Here is a 20,838-nt window from a genome sequence, read left to right on the forward strand (position 1 = left end):
CAAGCCACAAGCATTCTTCTTAGCGCCTTGGATGGAAATGAGTACAATAGAGTGATGAATGTTGATGTTGCAAAACAGATTTGGGACACTTTGCATCTAGCACATGAAGGTGTTGATAAAGTGAGAAAAGCAAAGATTGATTTGTTGATGGCCAAGCTCAACCGGTTTGTCATTGTTGATGGAGAAGGACCACAAGAGATGTTTGATAGGTTGATGATTTTGGTGGGCAAGATTAGAGGCTATGGTGGTGATGAGCTTGATGACCACAAGGTAGTGAAGATTATGTTAGAAGCTTACTCACCTTGATTAGAGACAAGAAGAAGTTTGAGCACTTCACTCCCAATGATGTGCTTGGAAGACTTTTGACATTTGATATGCAAAGAGAAGAAGCAAATGAGAGAAGAAAGCTTGGTGAGCTGCAAGCAAGGTTGGATGGCATGAAAATCAAAGATGTAGCTCTCAAGGCCAACAAATCAAGCAAACAAGGCTGTTCAAGCAAGGCAAAGGGCAGCAAGCAAACTCCTACTTCTCAGCCCAAGAAAGAGAAGGAAATGCAACAAAATGATGATCCAACTTCCTCCTCAAGCGAAGAAGAAGATCATGGGGCAGATTTCAAGAAGATAGATGATATGGCACTATTCATCAAGAAGTATCACAAAGGGCTGAAATCAAATGGGTACAAGCTTGTGCAAAGAAGGTTCCCAAACAAGAAGAAACGGACTTGCTACAAGTGTGGCAGCACCGAGCACTTCATAGCAAATTGTCCTTATGAGAAGAAAAGTAACAACTACAAGAAGGACAATTATGAAAGCAAGCATGAGCACAAACAAGAGTATAAGAGAAAGAAGAAGCCTATGGGAGAAGCACACATTGGGCATGAATGAGATTCGAGTAAGGAGTCAAGTGAAGAGGATATGAAGATTGCAACCGTAGCCATCCAAAAGACGTCCTCAACACCAAGGCTCTTCAACAACATGTCCGATGATGATGACTACCACTCTCACATTTGTCTTATGGCAAAAGGTGAGAAGGTAAAACTGAAAGCCACATCTCCTCCCTCACCATCTCTTGGTGATATCTCTAGTGAACTTAGTGATAGCTCTAGTGAAGATGATGTCTCTAGTGATGAGGAACTAAATGAGATAACTAGAAAACTAGACCCTTCAACTAAAATCTTCATCATTAAAACTTTGGAGGACTTAGAGAGTGTACAAGCTGAGCTAGCAGCTAGAGATGATGATCTCTTAGCACAAGAAAAGATGTACATTGCTTGCAAGGAAGCTCTTGCATTAGAGAGAAGTGAGGTGTCCTCTTTGCGCAAAGCTTTGGCTAATGAGCAAAGAGAACATGCTCTCACAAAGAAGGCAAATATTGCACTCAATGACAAGTATTGTGTCTTAGATGAAAAGCACAAGGACCTTGAGATGCAATATAACCTTCTTCGGGAGAGCACCTCACATCCTTCTAAAGCAAAGGACACCTCTACTCCCTCCACTAGTCAAGATTGTGGAAAATATCTTAATGTTGATTTGAATATCTATTCCACTAACCTTGCAAACATGGAGGCAATGAGAAAGAAGATTATTAGGCTCAATGCTATGCTGAACAAAAGTGGCAAAGATGAACAAAAGAGGCCAAAATACAAGGATGGGAGATTACCTCACATCAAAAATGGACTTGGTCATAAAAAAGGTAACAAAACCAATGGTCGCAAAGTGATCAATGGTTTTGAGTGTGTTCAGTTCATCAGCAAAGGAAAGATAGGTACAGATAGACCTGCACAGTGGTTGACACAAAAGCCAACCCGAGCAGCACAGCCTGTCAAGCGCAGCAGTGCTGCTGTGAAGGGCGGCAGTGTCACAACCCCAAGAAAGGGGAAGGTCACCTACTCTTCCTTTGCTCATGATAAGCCCAAGAAGCAGATCTACAAAGTGAAGAATGAGCCCCAGAAGCCGAAGAATACCATCTGGGCCACTCCAAACAGATATTCTTATCAACTGAAGGCTTATGCATATAGACAAAGCTTGAGTTCATGCTTTGTATTGAAGAACAACAGCAAGGGGGAGGTGTATGCCAAATATGTTGGCAAGGACAGAAATATTTATATTAACACCTCTATTTGGGTTCCTAAGATTCTTGTTACTAATATGCAAGGCCCCAAAAATATTTGGGGACCTAAATCAAGGAACTAAATCTGTTTTGTAGGCATACTCCTCCGGTGGATCAAGTTGGGTGCTTGACAGCGGATGTACAAATCATATGACCGGAGAAAGGAGTATGTTCTCATCATATTCCCCAACTACAGATTCAAATGAGAATATTATTTTTGGTGATAACTCAAAGGGGGATGTGATTGGTCTTGGTAAAGTTGCTATTACACTTGAGCATTCAATTTCTGATGTTTTACATGTTGATTCGTTGAGTTACAATTTGTTGTCGGTTTCACAACTTTGTGAGAAAGGCTTCAATTGTCTCTTTACGGATAAGGGTGTGGAAGTCTTTAGTAGGGAGGATTCCTCTATTGTCTTCACAGGTCACCTCAAGAACAAGCTCTACTTAGTTGATTTCAACAAAAGTGAGCCTACGCTTGAGACCTGTTTAGTGGTAAAATCTAGCATGGGTTGGTTATGGCATCGCCGACTAGCTCATGTTGGGATGAGGAACTTGGCCAAACTACAAAAGGACAACCACATTCTTGGACTAACCAATATTGACTTTGACAAAGACAGGATTTGTAGCGCTTGCCAAACCGGAAAGCAAGTAGGCGTACCTCACCCACCAAAGAGCATCATGACCACCACTCAACCTTTGGAGTTGATTCATATGGATCTCTTTGGACCGGTTGCCTACCTTAGCATCGGGGGTAACAAATACGGATTAGTTATTGTTGATGATTATTCCCGTTTCACTTGGGTATTCTTTGTCTTTGATAAGTGCCAGGTACAGGACAAGGTAAAGACATTTGTAAGAAGGGCACAAAAGGAATTCGGTCTCCCTATCAAGAAAGTGAGAAGCGACAATGGGACCGAATTTAGAAATACCCAAGTTGAAGAATTTCTTGATGATGAGGGCATCAAGCATGAGTTTTCAACCCCATATACCCCTCAACAAAATGGTGTAGTAGAGAGAAAGAACAGGACACTCATTGACATGGCAAGGACGATGCTTAATGAGTACAAGACGTCGGATATCTTTTGGTGTGAAGCCGTCAACACCGCTTGTCATGCCATCAACCGCCTCTACTTACACAAGAAACTTAAGAAGACTTCATATGAACTTCTCACCGGTAACAAACCAAAGGTATCATACTTTAGGGTGTTTGGGTGCAAATGTTTCATTCTAAACAAAAGGCCCCGAACCTCTAAATTTGCACCTAAAGTTGATGAAGGCATTCTTCTTGGTTATGGATCAAATGAGCATGCCTATCGTGTCTTCAACAAAACCTTGGGTAGAGTTGAAGTCACAATAGATGTGACATTTGATGAATCTAACGGCTCTCAAGTAGAGCAAGTTGATTCAAGTGTTGTAGGAAAGGAGGATCCACCATGTGAGGCAATCAAGCAATTGGCCATCGGCGATATTAGGCCACAAGAAGTTCAGGCCACAGACGAGGAGGATCCACAAGCTGTTGCTGCACAAGATTCCGCTGACGTACTCGATGACCAAGTGCAGCACACTCCTGCTGGAAATCAGCAGAGCGGCAGTGCCGCACTTAGGAGCGGCAGTGCTGCTCCCTCTGCCTCGGCAACAGCTTCACCAACTTCTGCACCACCAATTCAGGGGGTCAATCTTGATCCCATATTTGAAGTAGAAGAAGCTGAAGGTGAAGAAGAAGAAGAAGATGTTGAGCATCCTAAACTACGCCAAATCATTCAACGGGATCACCCTATTGACAACATCATTGGAAGCATCCGAAGGGGAGTAACAACAAGATCACATTTGGCAAGTTTCTGCCAACACTACTCTTTTGTGTCACCCAAGGAACCAACCAAGATTGAAGATGCTCTAAAGGATCCAGATTGGGTTTTGGCAATGCAAGAAGAGCTCAACAACTTTGAGAGAAATCAAGTGTGGAGCTTGGTGGAAAGACCCAAGACCAACATCATCGGCACCAAGTGGGTTTTCCGCAACAAGCAAGATGAGAATGGCGTGGTGACAAGGAACAAGGCAAGATTGGTAGCTCAAGGCTTCACTCAAGTTGAGGTCTTGGACTTTGACGAAACATATGCACCGGTGGCAAGCCTTGAAGCAATCCGGATACTCTTAGCCTTTGCTGCTCATCATGACTTCAAGTTATACCAAATGGATGTCAAAAGTGCATTTCTCAATGGTCCAATTCAAGAATTGGTATATGTGAGGCAGCCACCAGGATTTGAAGATCCCAAGTTCCCCGACCACGTTTTCAAGCTCCATAAGACGCTCTATGGGCTTAAGCAAGCTCCAAGAGCATGGTATGAATGCCTTAAGGATTTCTTACTCAAACAAGACTTTGAAATAGGCAAAGCCGATCCTACACTCTTTACACATAAAGTTGGCAATGATTTATTTGTGTGCCAAATATATGTCGATGACATAATATTTGGTAGTACTAATCATGTGTATGTTGAAGAGTTTAGTAGGACCATGACAAAGAGATTTGAGATGTCTATGATGGGTGAACTCAAGTTCTTCCTTGGATTTCAAATCAAGCAATTGAAGGAAGGGACATTCGTATGCCAAACCAAGTACACCCAAGATATGTTAAAGAAATTTGACATGGTGAATGCAAAGCCAATCAAAACTCCCGTGCCAAGCAATGGACATCTTGATCTTGATGAAGAAGGAGCACCCGTGGAGACCAAGGTATATCGTTCCATGATAGGCTCTTTACTTTATCTTTGTGCATCTAGGCCCGACATTATGCTTAGTGTGTGCATGTGTGCTAGATTTCAAGCTAACCCGAAAGAGTGCCATTTAACGGCTGTTAAGAGAATCTTGAGATATTTAGTGCACACTCCTAACCTTGGCTTGTGGTATCCCAAGGGCTCTAAGTTCAATCTACTTGGGTATTCGGATTCCGATTACGCCGGTTGCAAAGTAGATAGAAAAAGCACTTCGGGGACTTGTCAATTCCTTGGACGGTCCCTAGTGTCTTGGAGCTCTAAGAAGCAAAATTGTGTAGCCCTTTCCACTGCCGAGGCCGAGTATGTTGCAGCCGGTGCATGCTGTGCTCAACTACTTTGGATGAAGCAAACCTTAAAAGATTTCGGATGTCAATACTCAAAAATCCCACTCTTGTGTGACAATGAAAGTGCTATCAAACTTGCAAACAATCCTGTAGCACACTCTCGCACCAAACACATTGACATCCGTCATCACTTCTTGAGAGACCACGAACTTAAAGGAGATATCGAAATTCGCCATGTGAGCACCGAAAAACAACTAGCCGATATCTTCACTAAACCTCTTGATGAGTCAAGGTTTTGTGCTTTGCGCAGTGAGCTAAATATACTTGATTCTCGTAACGTGGTTTGAACTCCTGCACACCTTTTGAGTGATCAACTAGCATGTGTAGGAAAAGAATTTTAAAATAAAACATCATATTGGGTTTCAAAACTAATTGCAAAACTAGCTCCAAAGTTTCTGACCATAGCTTGTATTGATTATTTGTTTCTGGTCATGAAATTTGGAAAATATAGGTCCATATCTAAGATAGGAAGAGTCACCTAGATGGTAGCTAAAACTGGTCACACTGGGCAGGTGCGGCAGTGCCGCTCCTAGTGCGGCAGTGCCGCACTTACGGTTTTCTATTAAAAAATTTACCCGTGACTTATTTTCTCTGTGGGGGCCCGTTTTTTATCCTTCCCTATCTACTCTGGCCCCGCAGTAACTCTTCTTCTCTCTCTTTTCCCCGTCGCCCGTGACCGTGCGCTCTCTCTCCCTCTCGCGCGCACACGGGGTGACGGCCGCCGCGCGCCCTGCCACAGCAGTGCTTCGCCGCCCCTGGGTGTCCTCCTGCTCGACAGCACCCAAGGGCTAGGGTTCCTGGCCGGACCCCTTCTCTCCTTTCCTCTCCATTCCACGCGGGCAGTCAAGGTAAAACCCTAACCAAATCTGTTTGTGTCCGATCTGTGCAATGTGATGTTCCTGCTCTCGGATTTCTGTTTCTAGATGCAATGTGGGGTATTTAGAATTGATTTTGATGGTTTAAATTGAATCAATTTGGTGTTCCATGATTTGGAAGAAAAAGGGGGAGGGCGGCAGTGCTGCCCAAGGCAGAACATCAATGTTCTGTGTTGATTCAAACAACAATTTACCCCTCTTTCATCCACGTCATTGATAACCAAATAGATTGGATTTACTCTTTACAAAGTCAAGTCTTTATTTCTCATGTTTATTCTCTTAAATTCGTGAGCAAACATCATAACTTTTAGACTGTGATTCAGAAATTTTGGTAAAGAAAAGATGGAACTTGGAGATGATCAGAGAGGCAAGAGAAAGCCAATTAGAAAGCAGCTTGCTCGCAGAGGCAGGGGAGGGATCCAGCAGCAGTGCAGCCCCTCGAGAGTCAGTTGACAGAGAGACTCACAGGCAGGACATGCATCAGGAGGAGTTGCAGCAGCAGATTGGGTACACCATCCCTACTGAAGGTGATCAAGGCACTCCTCTTCACCTTGCAAATGCTAACATTGGATACATGGTCTTAAGAACAGAAGAATTTAACCTCACAGCTCCAAAGAATGCAGCAAATCACCGTTTTGAAAGCTATTACAGAAAATTCAAGGAAGTGGCAGATGCTAGAGAGATCAATACTTATACAAATCCAAAGAGTCTAGTTGTTGATCATAGATTTTGGGATGGGTTCCATTCCAACTTCTATGCTTCTGTCATTTTTGACTGTAAGAAGAGTAAGATTTGCAAGATGCACTATATTGACTGGGCAGCTATGAGAGACAAAAATGAACCCGAGTTCAATGCTGCAATTAACACTTGTGAGAAATATGAGTTGACTAACATCATGGGTTTCAGGTATAATTGGAATGTGGAAATCCTTACTCAGTTTCATTCCACATACTTTTGGAACAGAGATTCAGATGAGATCCACTGGATGACTGATGGTAGACACTACCGTGTTAGCTTTATCACTTTCTGTCAGATTCTTGGTTTTGGGCAGATGCACAGGACTTACTCCAGGATTCACCAGGATAATCCTTTCAGGGTCAGTGACATTAGCCATTGTTGGAGAGACCCCAGCCAGGCAGATGGCAAGAGGAGTGGTCTGAAAAGCTACTATTATGTCATGAACAACCTTCTGAGGAACACCATTGATCCTAAGGATGGAGCAGCTTCAGATATTTGTGGTTTTGTGAGGAACTTGCTTGCTCGTTTTCCTGATGGTGAGAAATTCAATGTTGGTAGGTTCATTTGGGTGCAGCTAGCTTATGCTATGGATGATGCTAGGAGGAGTCTGCCCTATGCTCCCTATCTTATGTTCATGATTGAGAGGGTCTCTGGTTATATATTTCCTAAGGATGGTTTCCACACCGTCTATAATATTGAGAAGACCCAGTCTTATGCAGCAGCCACAGAGACAGTTGGTGGCACCTCCAGGGGTCGTGAGGACATTCCCGAGAGTTCTCACTCTAGGTCTCGCTCTAGGAGCAGTGGCAGAGGACTGAGTAGCACAGTCAAAGCCTGGATGAGAGCTATCTTTGGACATTGCTCTTATGCTTCTCAGACAGCCTATGACACAAGGATGGAGCTCAGAGAGTCACTCCAAAGGACCAGAGAGCGTGCTGGGCTTGCACCATTTCCACCTGCTCCTGTCCCACCTCAGTTTGAGTTGCCTGATCTTTCTGGGACAGAGCAGAGCAGTGACTCAGGACAGCATTCCAGTGATGATGATGAGTGATTCCTCTATATTTCTCTTCTCTTTTTGGTACTTGATGCCAAAGGGGGAGAAAATTAGAGGGGTCAAACCTTTTTTCGATGATGTGTCCATGCTGCAGCTGCGCTTCATGTCATAATCGATGAGAGTAGATGTTAGGTTGTGAGTTTGAGAGTCGATCAAAACTCTATTTGTGTAATATTGCTACCTATTTGACTCCATCTATATCGGTTTGTGTGCTGTAGTGTACTCATATTTATGCTAGGGATATTATCTATCATACATGTCTTGCTGTGAATTTTCATGTTGATCTGACTGATGCAAATGAGTGCGGCAGTGCTGCACTTCTGTTCAGCAGTGCTGCACCCCATTGCAACAGCCAGATTCTGTTATGCTCTGAACTGTCACATGCATCACGTATTATATTTTGACACAGTGTTCAGCATCCCACAGCAGGCATGGATGTAGGGGGAGCCCCCAAATCACATCTAAATATATGAACTTTGACCTTTATGTCAAAATTGGAATTCAAATCCAACTCATATATTTAGGGGGAGGCTCCTACATCCATTTCTCGAAAATTCTCAGTTATAATTTATATCTTTTGTAAGCTCTAATTGGGTTGTCATCAATCACCAAAAAGGGGGAGATTGTAAGTGCAATCAGCTCTTTGTGGGTTTTGGTGTTGATGACCACCTAATTAGGGAACTAATGAGATTCATCGAGATGATATGCAGGAAATTTAAAAAGAGGATGATGTACAGGTTGGAGGATCCCCCAAATTGATATGATGGCTATCTGACTCATGAAGGCTTAATTTATTTTATATTTTGAATATTGAGTTAAGGAAAGCCGTACTATAAAGAGGGATCCAAGATCAACTGTCCAACTGTTCAAATGCTCAAATCCTGAAAAACCACATTCTCGTACTCAACCAAACAGCCAGCAAAATTTCATATCCAGCTGAGTTGTTTTGATGGGTGCGGCAGTGCCGCGCCTTGGTGCGGCAGTGCTGCACTTAATGTACCGCTGGGACAGAGGGGTATAAATTCCCCAACGGATACAGACCTCCTAACAGTGCTTCCCAACGTTCATATTCGCAGAAGACAGAACCAGTGCTCTCTCTCTCTCCTTCATTGCTCCAACTCTCCCTCAAGCGGATCTCCACATCCCACCACCAATCTTGAGGGAAAAGGCAGCAAACTTCGATTGGGAGCAGATCTATGTTTCCCCCACTCAAAAGAGCATTTGGTTCACGTTTGGCCGGCGGATCTAGGGTCTGTTACTCTTGGAGTTCGCTCCTAGCCGGCTAGTGGTCGCCCTCGAGCTTGCCCTTCGTTGTGGCAGCCTTGGGAGGTCTGTAACATTCTCTTGCAGCTAGTAAAATCACCCCTCATCCAAGAGTTACCCTCTTGACTGAGAACGAGGAGGGCCGACCTTTGTGGTGAAGCCCAAGCCTTTTGTGGCAGCCTCAACAACGTGGACTTAGGCCAGCCTTTGTGGCGACGCCGAACACGGGATAAATCTTGTCTTGCGTGCTGATTTACTTTATTGTTTAGTTTCGTTCTTGTTCAAGGTTTGAGGCCGATCTATTTATCTACTGCGGTGTTCCTGTTAGTTCCATATATGTGTTGCTGACACCTGCAGGAAGCCTAGGAATTAACTCGATCTACTTTTGTTTCAGCAGTTTTTGAATTCTGTAATTTGTGTTCTGTCTGAGCACGGCAGTGCCACACTCGGCACGGCAGTGCCGCACTCTCCTCTAACAAGAAGAATTTGGAGTTGAGTTTTTGCAGGCCTATTCACCCCCCCCTCTAGGCCTCTTTACTGGTCCAGTGATCCTACAAGTCCTTATGGATGTAAACCGGTTGGATGCAAGTGGGTGTTTAAGAAAAAGCTTAGGCCAGATGGTACTATTGAAAAGTACAAGGCTAGGCTTGTGGCCAAGGGTTATACCCAAAAAGAAGGAGAAGATTTCTTTGACACTTATTCACCAGTTGCCCGATTGACCACAATTCGAGTGTTACTTTCCCTGGCAGCCTCTTATGGTCTTCTCGTTCATCAGATGGACGTTAAGACGGCTTTCCTCAATGGAGAGTTAGAAGAGGAGATCTATATGGATCAGCCGGATGTGTTTGTATCAAAGGGTCAAGAAGGAATGGTTTGTAAGTTGTTAAAATCTTTATATGGTCTCAAGCAAGCGCCTAAGCAGTGGCATGAAAAGTTTGATAGAACTTTGACCTCTGCCGGCTTTGTTGTGAACGAAGCTGACAGATGTGTGTACTATCGCTATGGTGGGGCTGAAGGAGTGATTTTGTGCTTGTATGTGGATGACATACTAATCTTTGGCACTAGCCTTAATGTGATTAAGGAAGTCAAAGAGTTTTTATCTCAAAATTTTGAGATGAAGGATCTGGGAGAAGCTGATGTTATCCTTAATATAAAACTGGTAAAAGAGAGCAATGGTGGGGTGATTCTTACACAGTCTCACTATGTGGAGAAGGTGTTAAGTCGCTTTGGTTATAGCGACTATAAACTTGTCTCAACACCATATGATGCCAGTTTAATTCTTAGAAAGAACAAAAGGATAATGAAAGATCAGCTGAGATATTCTCAGATCATTGGTTCATTAATGTATTTAGCAAGCGCTACAAGACCTGACATCTCGTTTGCTGTAAGCAAACTGAGCCGGTTTGTTTCAAACCCGGGAGATGATCATTGGAAGGCTCTTGAAAGAGTAATGCGCTATCTGAAGGGGACAATGAACTATGGAATTCACTACACCGGGTACCCAAGGGTACTAGAAGGGTATAGTGATTCAAATTGGATTTCTAATGCTGATGAGATAAAGACCACAAGTGGATATGTGTTTACACTTGGTGGTGGAGCTGTTTCCTGGAAGTCTTGCAAGCAGACCATCTTAACGAGGTCAACTATGGAAGCAGAACTCACAGCATTAGATACCGCCACTGTTGAGGCTGAGTAGCTTCGTGAGCTCCTTATGGACTTGCCGATAGTTGAAAAACCGTTACCGGCAATCCTAATGAACTGTGACAATCAAACGGTAATTATCAAGGTGAACAGTTCAAAGGATAACATGAAGTCATCTAGACATGTGAAAAGGCGGTTGAAATCTGTCAGAAAATTGAGAAACTCCGGAGTTATAGCCCTGGACTATGTTCAGACGGCTAAAAATCTGGCAGATCAGTTTACAAAGGGTCTTTCACGAAATGTGATAGATAATGCATCTATGGAATTGGGCTTGAGACCCACGTGAGTCGTTCTTTAGTGGAAACCTGTCCTATGTGATCGGAGATCCCGTGAATTAGGATGGTGAAACAAACTAAAGTCTGACTGTGAGAAGAGAACCTTTGTGAAAAGGGCTCATTCCGTGTATAAGGTGCATTTCTCTTCTAATCTGTATGGCAGGTTGGTCTATACCTTAATGTGTTCTAGGTGGTTTCTTTAAAACAAATGAGTTGTTTTCTTGAAACAAAGATGTTGTCCTACAGAACATCTGAAAGGAACACACCTATATGAGTTTGACTACTGGTCATGGTCTATGAGAACTGGGTATTCTCTAAAAACTCAAGAAGGGTCTGGAGTATGACTTATAAGCTCCAAACCGCGAGGATGCTCTTGCAGCCTAGTACCAGTGTAGGGATCTGGTCAAACTTGTTTGTACAAAATTGGCAATTCAAGGCATAGTCCATTGCACAGTTGTGAATAAGTGTAGCCTTTGTCCTAGATGGAAGTTCAACTTAACAGTCTCTGTCGAATACTGGTATATCAATGAGGGAATGAGGGCATTTCTAGTGCGGCTTGAATTTCTTGGTGGGGATTGTTGGAATAATGGGCTTGGCCCACTCATTCTATTGCAATTAAAAGAATTTAAAGCCTACTATTAATGCTAGGGAATCAATGCTTAATTCCGTACCGGGAATTGAGGAGGATCTCAACCGACTTAAAAGGTGGACTTCGTGTACACCGCTTGAGAAGCCGGTAAGAGGAGGACGGTGAACCACACGCGCGCGCGCGCTCGCTCGCCTCGCCGAGCCGGGCCGTGGCCGTGGCCGTGGCCGAGGCGAGGCGAGGCGCGGCGCGGCGCGGACGGCCGGGCGGGCGGTGCGGTGCGGTGCGGTGCGGTGCGCGGCCGGACGTGACGTGCGGTGCGATGCGATGCGATGCGATGCGATGCGATGCGATGCGATGCGATGAGAACGTTTTTGCAGTAAAGAGCATTAAAACAGAGTGTTAATGTCGATACTAATGACCAGACATTGAAGGCTCTTTACGACGTCCAGGTTCGTTGAACCTGAGGCACATTAACTGCCATTCGTGACGTCCAGGTTCGTTGAATCTGAGGCACATTAAGGCACATTAACTGCCGCTCATCAAAGCCATTCGTGACGTCCAGGTTCGTTGAACCTGAGACATCTCGAGCCTATATAAGCCAGCACCCTCTCCTCCCATCCTCACTCATCTCAAGCTCTCATCCAGGTACTCCTCTTCAGGAGACCTCTCTCTTCTCCCTCAGCTGCTTTCTGCCTTCCCCATCGCTAGCACTGCGCGCACAGGTCTAGCGAGAGCAGGGCCTCCGGAACCTCTGCTCGCTGAAGGTCCTGCACGGGACGCGGGCAATTAGGTTTTTGGGGAGCGTCTTGACGCGACTGCTCGCTCCCTGAACGACTCCTTCGTCTACGCTCGTGCGAACGACTACTTCGTCTACTTCCCGGCGTAACCGCTCGTGCGAACGACTACTTCGTCTACTTCCCGGCGTGACCGTTCGTGGGACTGCACTGCGAACATCTTCCTGCAACGACATAGTTCGGCTACTTCAAGCAAGGCCAGTCGAATAGCATGTCTATTCCAGCTGGTAACGGCGCAACCGGTGCCTCCGGCACTGGTCCCGCCTTGGGGTACTTACTAAACCTACTCTGGTTTAATTCTTTGTTCATGCTTATTAATGAGAATAACATGAACACGTGCACATATATTGTACACACCTTATCACTCATTTATATCATGAAATTGATATTAATATTTGGAATTAAAATATACCGAAAATTGCCTAAATTTCTAACACAACTCAACGGAATCAGCCTCAACCATGAACATTTGGACAGCAAGGACTCTGTGCAGCTATTGGTTAATGCAACGAAGCAGCTATTCCTGCATCACCAATACAGTTACCATACAGTGCCATCGTCATTAGCACTAATCATGGTCCAGGTGTACGTTCGGAGTGTTTAAGTATGCCTACACTAACGAACAAAACTGAGAGTACGATCCGAGGACGCGTCATTCATCAGCTACGCAAATCATGAACACCTGCACAGCCAGAACCCAGCACCCTGGAAAGGAAGGAAGCAAGCAAGCAATCTAGTGGTGGCCTAATCACATTGCCTCAAAAAACAAATGCAAAAACAAACGTGCAGGTACCAACGAAATAAACCCAGACAAGGATTCAAACATTCAATGGAGAAAAATTGTATTCTGTATATGTAGTAAAAAAATTTATGTAGTTCTGTATACAGGTGCTGTGCATGTATATGTTTGTTCTGGATGAACAAAAAGCTCAAACTCTGCTGCTGCTACAGTAGTGATCCAGGATGAGCAGAGGATTCGATCTAGCTGACGCTCCTCTGCATCATCTCGTTGTACTGGAGCCACGAGATCTGGCGCTGCAGCTTCATCTGCGCGTAGAACCTGGCGATGAACTCGTCCGCCTTCACGTCCACCCCGGCGTCGCCCTCCGCGGCCGTGCTCGCGCGGCACGACTCGGCGACCGCGCGCTCCAGCAGCTCCTCCTCCTCGTCGCCGCCTTCGTCGCAGTAGCAGCTCAGCTCCTCCTCCTCCTCCTCGCCGTCTCCCCGCTCGCTCTCCGGGCCGCCGTAGCCGTACGCGGCGCCATCCTCCAGCGCGCGCGCCGCGGCGTCGCGGAAGAAGTAGCGGTCGTCGCCGTAGAGCCCCGGGGTGTCCGGCACCGCGGGCGCGATGCAGGGGATGAGGCGGAGCACGCGGGCCGACGGGGTGCGGAACCGGAACGCCGGCGTCTCGTCGATGGAGAACTCGCGCTCGCCGTGCCGGAGGCGGTCGCCGCGCGCCCCGCCGCCGAGGCCGTGCCCGTGGCGCCGCAGCGTGCGGAGCAGCCGCAGGCTGTGCGCGGCGCCGCCCCGGCGCGCCCAGAGCACCGCCAGCCGCAGCAGCCGCCACGCCCGCGTCCCGAACGACGGCTTCTTCACCGCTGCCGCCTTCCCCGCCGCCATTGCGCTCTCGCTACCGGAAATCCCCGAGGCCGATCGGAGAAATGTTGCTTCGTTGCCTGCGGTGCTGCCTTTGCTCAGGTGGTTTTGGTTGGTTTTGAGAGTTGGCGAGATGCCGAGATGAGATGAGTGGTGCAGAGACGGGGAGAGCTTAAATAGGAGGGAGAGCTAGCTCGGGGGTGGGGTGCGTTGTTTGCTTGCGTCCGCAGCGGCGCGGGAGGAGGAAGCGAACGCGTCGCAGGCTCGCAGCTGCCTGCCTGCCTACTTGGCAGTTGGCGTAAGCTGGAGGCCGTGACCATGATTGGGCGCGGAGTGGCGTGTGGGGCCCGGGCGCCGGGACGGGGGAGGCAGGCGGACATGGGACCCGCCGGTTCACACCTTCGGGATGCGGCCGCCGGAAAGCCGGGACAAGATGGCGTGCGTGATTGGCTTGGGGAGTGGCCGCCGCTGGATCGACGGCCGGCCGGATGGGTGGGTGTGCTGCAGCGCGTCACGGCTCGTGCCCGCGAACGTGGGGGGACGCGCGTCCCCGTCGTGGCCGCGGTCGGCCCCTCCGCGCGCTGGATCCGGCGAGGCGGATCCCTGACTGACCCTGCTGCTCATCCTGGGTTTTCCTGAGCTCGCAGTCGTTTTCGTTTTCCCCGCAGTTCCACACGGTTTTCGCCTGGGGTGTCAGGTGTGACCGCCCGTCATCTCATCCTTCGTTTTGTCTCGTTTCGCCCGCGCCGTACAACCGGGCTGCTTCGCGCCTGCTCCGCTCGGCTCGGACTTCACTGTTTCACTTCGCGCCTGCTTCGCTGTAAATTCGCTGGCAGCCGACTCTGAGCTGCGATGCGGAGGCGACGACCGGCGCGTTACGACTTGGGTGATCGGATGATCTATCCATCTAGCGGTTTTCTTATTTTGGAGGATAATAAAATGCATATTAATCTTTGGCTACGATTCCCCTTTCTTCCCAAAATTCTCTAGCTTTTCGCAACCCCCCATGCTGCTAGCTAGCTGCTCATTTCGGTGGGGACTAGTAGTACTACATGCCTACGTGGTTTTCTTTATTAAGACGTGAACCGCGTTTGAAGACCTGCGATGTCAACAACCAGCGTAATTTCCGCGGGGCGGAGCTGTTCCAGGACCACGAGGTCCCAACTCCCGATCACAACACCATTGCGGTGTAGCAGAAGCAGCAGCAGGCACCAACAGGCCAACAGCTGCAGCCTCCAGCAACCCCTTGCGCCGAGCAGAACGGAAACAGCGTTATGCAACGGTTCAGTGATTCAACATCTCAATATCTAATGGCAAAAGATAAGGAACCTGAAGTTTCACTGATACCGTACCAGTACATGCGAAATATACGTATTCCAATGAGTTTTTTTTTCAAAAAGAAAAGCATCCCAATGAGCGCTCAAGTGCACGAAGAAGTGTATTATGCCACAGGATGCATAAGCTTGCGACATATGGAAATGGACTAATGGAGACAACACAGCATAAGAATTACAAAGACAAACTATGGTCGACAGCGTGGCATGAAATCACCAACATGACCATGCTTAGCAAAATACTGACAAAAAGAGGCATAGCAAGAAGCTTCCCAAGAAATTTCAAGCAAGCAATAAACACCAGGCAGGAACAAATATTTTATACGCCTCTGATCCCTGGGGCCACACACTCACATGGTTTTGGTATCCCAGGATGACAGCCAGAAACAGTAGTCACAAGCTGGAAAACAGATAGTCGACCCGAAGAGTGCTGTCATGCACATACTACCAAACTGCTCCTCACCTTGTCGACACATTCAGAAAGACCAGGTTGCTTTTGTGCAAAGGCTCAAGCGCTCAACTAACCTGAATTTCGGAGCAGTGTAACAAGGGGGAGTCCGCAAAAGGAGCAATAATACAGGCTAACGGTAGCCCTAGTCCGAAAAGCATCAGCCACTTAGCATTCAAAGAAGTAGCGGCCACGAAATGTCAAGAGGGGGTTGCCCTGCCCACGCCGAACAAACTGGGACAGCACAGCACGATGCAGTTCAGCTACACGAAATAGATTCAGTTCGAAGGACCTTGAAAAGGTCAAGATCCAGTCTGGATGTCCCAGATCATCGGCACACAAACACAAGGCTTGCTGATATCACAAGTATTGAGTACTTTGGGCTATATTGAAAGGGGAGAACTTAATATATTTTTAGAGAAATAGACAGACAGAAATTGTTTCTAAAATACCATTTTCCCTAACAACTTAAACTTTGTGACAGCTTGCTCACTCTAGAAAAGGAAAACAATTCTGAGGCAGATTCTGCAAAGAAAAATCATACATTTACTTTCAGCTAACGAGAATTCATTCAACTGCATAGCTATGGTTGACACTTGGAATCCTTCAGAAGTTAAACAATAAGAATAAACAAACACAGTGTCACTTAAGCAGGTGCCTAGTTGTGATTCACTTGCTGTGTCACAAAGTCAGAAGCATACACCGGGTCACTTAAGCAGGTGCTGACAATCAGGATTTCTACTTTTCAGCAAACAATACAGCATTCTCCAATGAGAAATGAAAGCCGCTTGGTGAGAATACAGCTCCAGATGTGTCATTGTGCCTTAGCCCTTAAACTGCCACTCTCTACGGCACATGGGGCAAAGTGGTGTAGATGTTTGAGAATTGACCCACTTCAGTATGCAGTGAAGATGATAAGCATGGTTGCAGGCGCCCCAGATCAGCGGGCAATCGTCACCAGGGAACTTACAGTCTGGGCAGCAGCCGTCAAATGCCATCCTGCATATGCCACATGTCTCATCTTGTGCATCCCACGTCCAAGAAGCTACCGCATGCCACTGAAGAATTTTGACCTTCATTGCACTACCTGGTGTGCAACAAGAAAAGCATAAGACTGTAGTGCCTATCACCTCAAAAGATATATAAAAAGAAAAGGCCACAATACTCAACACAACTGGTCTTATGCTGATATACAAATTCTACTAAAGCTGAGCCCAACTGTACAAGAGATGTTCTAGAAAACCTTCAACAGTCATCTTTAAATTCTAGGTGCCAAAGATTTAACATTTGTGGAACATGCTACTCACACCTTTCAAAGTCTTGATCCTACCTGAGGACTGAAGTGCAAAAGAAATTCTATACATCTGTGACATTCTATATTTTTTTCTTCTTGCAAGAACACTACAACATGCTATCAAGTGAAGGATTGAGGATAAAATACAGACAAGCTTTTAGATTTCCATTTTTGCCAAAATATAATCTTCTGTTCGATGTCTATATACAATTAAACATAATAAATAGCCTCTAAATGAAATGACAATAAACAATCATAGAAGTTTACCTCATTATTTAAATACTGAACGACGATTAAAACATTTTACTTTAACCATTTAAAAAAACGGTAACCATCCCAGCAAAGCACAGGGACAACTCAATAAATGAACAGAGCATGATGATGCTAAGAAATTTCGTTAATCTACAAGGGAAAAGAGTTTTAACCACACATCATTTTAGCTCTAAGTTTGCAATTGTTGTAGGAAGCTAACAGCAGCACAATACCAGAAATCATGTGACTGGCTCAGAAATCAGAACAAGTGTTCATCATGAAACATTTCTGGTGTTAGCCATGGGCGTTCAATTGATACGGCAGGGACGGACTTAGCGCTGGGCATGGGTGTTCAATTGAACTATATCCCCACCTTGAGTCCCAAGTCCTATGGCGTGACCTGAGATTGGCCGATCTTGTCAACACGACCAAACCAGATCCATGAATAACTGGGACTAAGGCCATGAACTGGGATTTCATTGCTCATAGCAGGCAAGAGATATCCATGAACAACTCTAAAATGGAGGGAAAATACACCTAAGAAAGCTAGGATCCCTTACAAACAAAAGAGAAGTGCACAATCCCAGGTCTAAGTCCTTTGGCGTGACCTGAGATCGGCCGATCTTGTCAACAACACGACCAAACCAGAACCATGCATCAATAAAATAAGAGGTCTCCATGAATAACTGGGACTAAGGCCATGAACTGGGATTTCATTGCTCATAGCAGGCAAGAGGTGTCCATGAACAACTCTAAAATGGAGGGAAAATACACCTAAGAAAGCTAGGATTCCTTACAAACAAAAGAGAAGTGCGCAATCCCAGGTCTAGATGGATTGCCCACGTACATGCTGATCAAATTCTAGTAGAGGGAGGGGAAGGATGACGCGACTAAGGCCATGTTTGTTTAAGCTTGTGATTTTAAAAAGCAGCTTGCCGAGGCTGAGGCTGAGGCTGTTTGGAATCCTAGATTGTGGGAGGGTTGATTGCTCTTTTGCTGTGCAATATCTGTAGTATCCCTAACTGTCTAGTGCTCATTTAATTTTATTTCAATTGTCAAACAATTAAATGTGGCTGCGTGTTCATCATTTTTTTCTAATGAATTGTATTTATTGTATATCTTAAACATATTGGTTCAACTTCAAAATGAATACTACGCATATCTCATAGTGCCTGGATGGTTCACAACTTGACTTAATATAGCATCACTGCTTACATGGTGGCCACATGCCAAATAAATGGTGAACATAACTCGCAGAACACCCTATTATGAAAGGTATCCCAATTGCCTTTAAAGATAGGACCATCATCCATCTATTGTCTCACAAACAATGAGGTAAACCTAACTATTATCAGCGATTAGTCCAATGAGTAAAATAGATAATAATCAGCAAAACAGACTGAAGATATTTGTTTTGTTAACCTTTGACCAGCAAGCAAGTACGGCTAACTGAACTTTCTGCTAACACTATTTGATATATTACTTTCTGCTAATCTACCTTACTCTGTGTCAACAATTTCACTGTAAGACGTAAACTTCCTCTATTTAAAATCATGAAAATCATTGGCTGTCAATACAATCACGACACTAAATCCCATTTATCTTTTTCAACTGAATCAAGAAAGCGCTACCTGACACTTGAACAGAACAAGTTCAGCAAACAAGTATGTACACGATGACAATCTGTAGCAACTTTATACAGTAACAAACACACACGAATCATGTGATTAGAGACCACAAGTAAGGCAACAAATGAACATAATGCAAGCAAGGCAACAGATCAACAGAGCACATCCATTGCAAAAATAGAGCACAAACATGTCAATAGATCGACAGATGAGGAGGGAGATGCGGTACTAATCCTCACCTTGGGCGTCCGCTGGGAGTGAGGCGCCTCGATGGAGATGAAAAGGGAGGCGGTCGTTGTGGGGCTGCTGAACGCGGGTCGTGGAGGCCGGCACGTGAGGGCGCAGGCTTCAGGGTCACCCTGCAGGGCGGGCTCAGGAAACTGGAGCATGGTATACAAAATTTGAAATGATAATTTTGATACCTAAAATTGATCCTAACTTGCATCACTGTCACTACCACATTGTCACAAATACACAAGCATTCGCAAATTGCAATCACAAATCACAAATTTACAAAACATTGACAAATCGCTCACCTCAGCAACTCAGTTGCTGACTTGCCGTGCGCCTGTGCTGAGCCCGGAGCAGAGAAGGGAGAACGGGTAAAGGCGCAGAGGGGAGAGGGATGGAGTCGATGCCGTAGGCCGCTATGCCCGCCGGCCGCGGAGCCCCTTCGACGCTGGCGCTCGGCCGCCGCCGACCGTCGCGGAGCCCCCTGCTGCCCCGCAAGCTCCGCCGCCGTGCTTTCCTCTTGCAGCTGCCGGCCACTAGGGTTCGGACTTCGGAACGAGGAACGACGACGGGGAGGGCGGGCGTCGGGGAGGGGAGTGGCCAATTGGGGGGAGCGGAGGAGCGTCCTGGCTTGGAGGCTCCTTCTGAGTGCCGAAATTGGGAACTCGGGCCATGTGTGGGCCATCTGGTAAGGTGGGCTAGTATGTTTGTTTGGGATGAAGGAGAGATTGGCTGGCCTGTTATGCAGTGCTAATTTCGATTTTTTTAGTACATATACATGCTAGTATATAGTATATATACAAAATCTTTTGAAGAAAATAATATGTGGTGTCGGGCCATATTCTATTTGCCCGCCTGGTACGGGTGGTAACAGATTATGGTGCTAATATTCTCTTTACAATCCAATTTAATATTTATATATTTTTAAATCAAAATTATATAAAATTAGAGCCCGGCTCTTAAAATATAATAAGCTAAAATTTAAGGCTTTTACTACCCCTACCGTGCCTGGTCTAAAACATACTGTACGCTCATAATACTGTATGTAATTGCTCCAATTTGATGGACACACCTGCGTCAGAATTACATGGTCTCCACAAACGCGCAACAAATTTTTTTTTTGAGTGGAAGGTAGGAGTTCTATTAACTGTGATTCAAATTGTTTACATCCAAGAATACAGGAGGAGCACCAAGCCAGGTCCAAGAGTACAAGCATGCTTAGCAAGATAATGAGCCTCCCAATTGGATTCCGGCGAAGGCAAAAAAGAAAAAAAGGCCTGGTTTCCAGCATCAGCAGGCAGCGTCACGGCACGACCCCGGGAAAATCGCCGGAAGAAACTCGACCTCCAGGTCCCTGCGGAGAGCGGACAGCTCACTCCAGACGTGCCCGGACGCGGGTTTCAGGACTGCCCGGACGCTGAATTCGCGCCGCCTCATCATGCACCGACCCGAACACCTGCTGCTAGAAACCATGTGGGGAGGCCGTGGTGTGGTGCGGCAGGGGTTCCTTGCGTGTGTACTCGCTCCACTGACTTCAGA

General features: G+C 46.0%; 2 protein-coding genes across 3 annotated transcripts; both read right to left on the reverse strand.

Annotated features, from left to right (window-relative positions):
• Positions 1 to 13,333: 13,333 nt before the first annotated feature.
• Positions 13,334 to 14,281, reverse strand: LOC112876519. The gene has a single exon (XM_025940647.1). The coding sequence runs from the start codon at positions 14,134 to 14,136 to the stop codon at positions 13,498 to 13,500; it is 639 nt and encodes a 212-aa protein (XP_025796432.1). The 5' UTR covers positions 14,137 to 14,281; the 3' UTR covers positions 13,334 to 13,497.
• A 2,179-nt stretch (positions 14,282 to 16,460) lies between these two features.
• Positions 16,461 to 19,946, reverse strand: LOC112873771 (anaphase-promoting complex subunit 11). 2 transcript variants are annotated; one of them, XM_025936819.1, is made up of 3 exons: positions 19,605 to 19,946; positions 19,308 to 19,427; positions 16,461 to 16,981 (listed from the first exon to the last, which is right to left on the reverse strand). In XM_025936819.1, the coding sequence occupies exon 3, from the start codon at positions 16,971 to 16,973 to the stop codon at positions 16,719 to 16,721; it is 255 nt and encodes an 84-aa protein (XP_025792604.1). In that variant the 5' UTR covers positions 16,974 to 16,981; positions 19,308 to 19,427; positions 19,605 to 19,946; the 3' UTR covers positions 16,461 to 16,718. The 2 variants fall into 2 exon arrangements, with proteins under 2 accessions (XP_025792604.1, XP_025792605.1); XM_025936820.1 differs by having other exon boundaries at positions 19,308 to 19,448.
• Positions 19,947 to 20,838: the final 892 nt, after the last annotated feature.

Source organism: Panicum hallii, chromosome 9, assembly GCF_002211085.1.
Source record: "Panicum hallii strain FIL2 chromosome 9, PHallii_v3.1, whole genome shotgun sequence".
In the NCBI taxonomy this organism is placed as follows: Eukaryota; Viridiplantae; Streptophyta; class Magnoliopsida; order Poales; family Poaceae; genus Panicum; species Panicum hallii.

Excerpts from the sequence above, each read along its gene's own strand:
- LOC112876519 (XM_025940647.1), bottom strand. The coding sequence starts at position 14,136 with ATGGCGGCGGGGAAGGCGGCAGCGGTGAAGAAGCCGTCGTTCGGGACG.
- LOC112873771 (XM_025936819.1), bottom strand. The coding sequence starts at position 16,973 with ATGAAGGTCAAAATTCTTCAGTGGCATGCGGTAGCTTCTTGGACGTGG.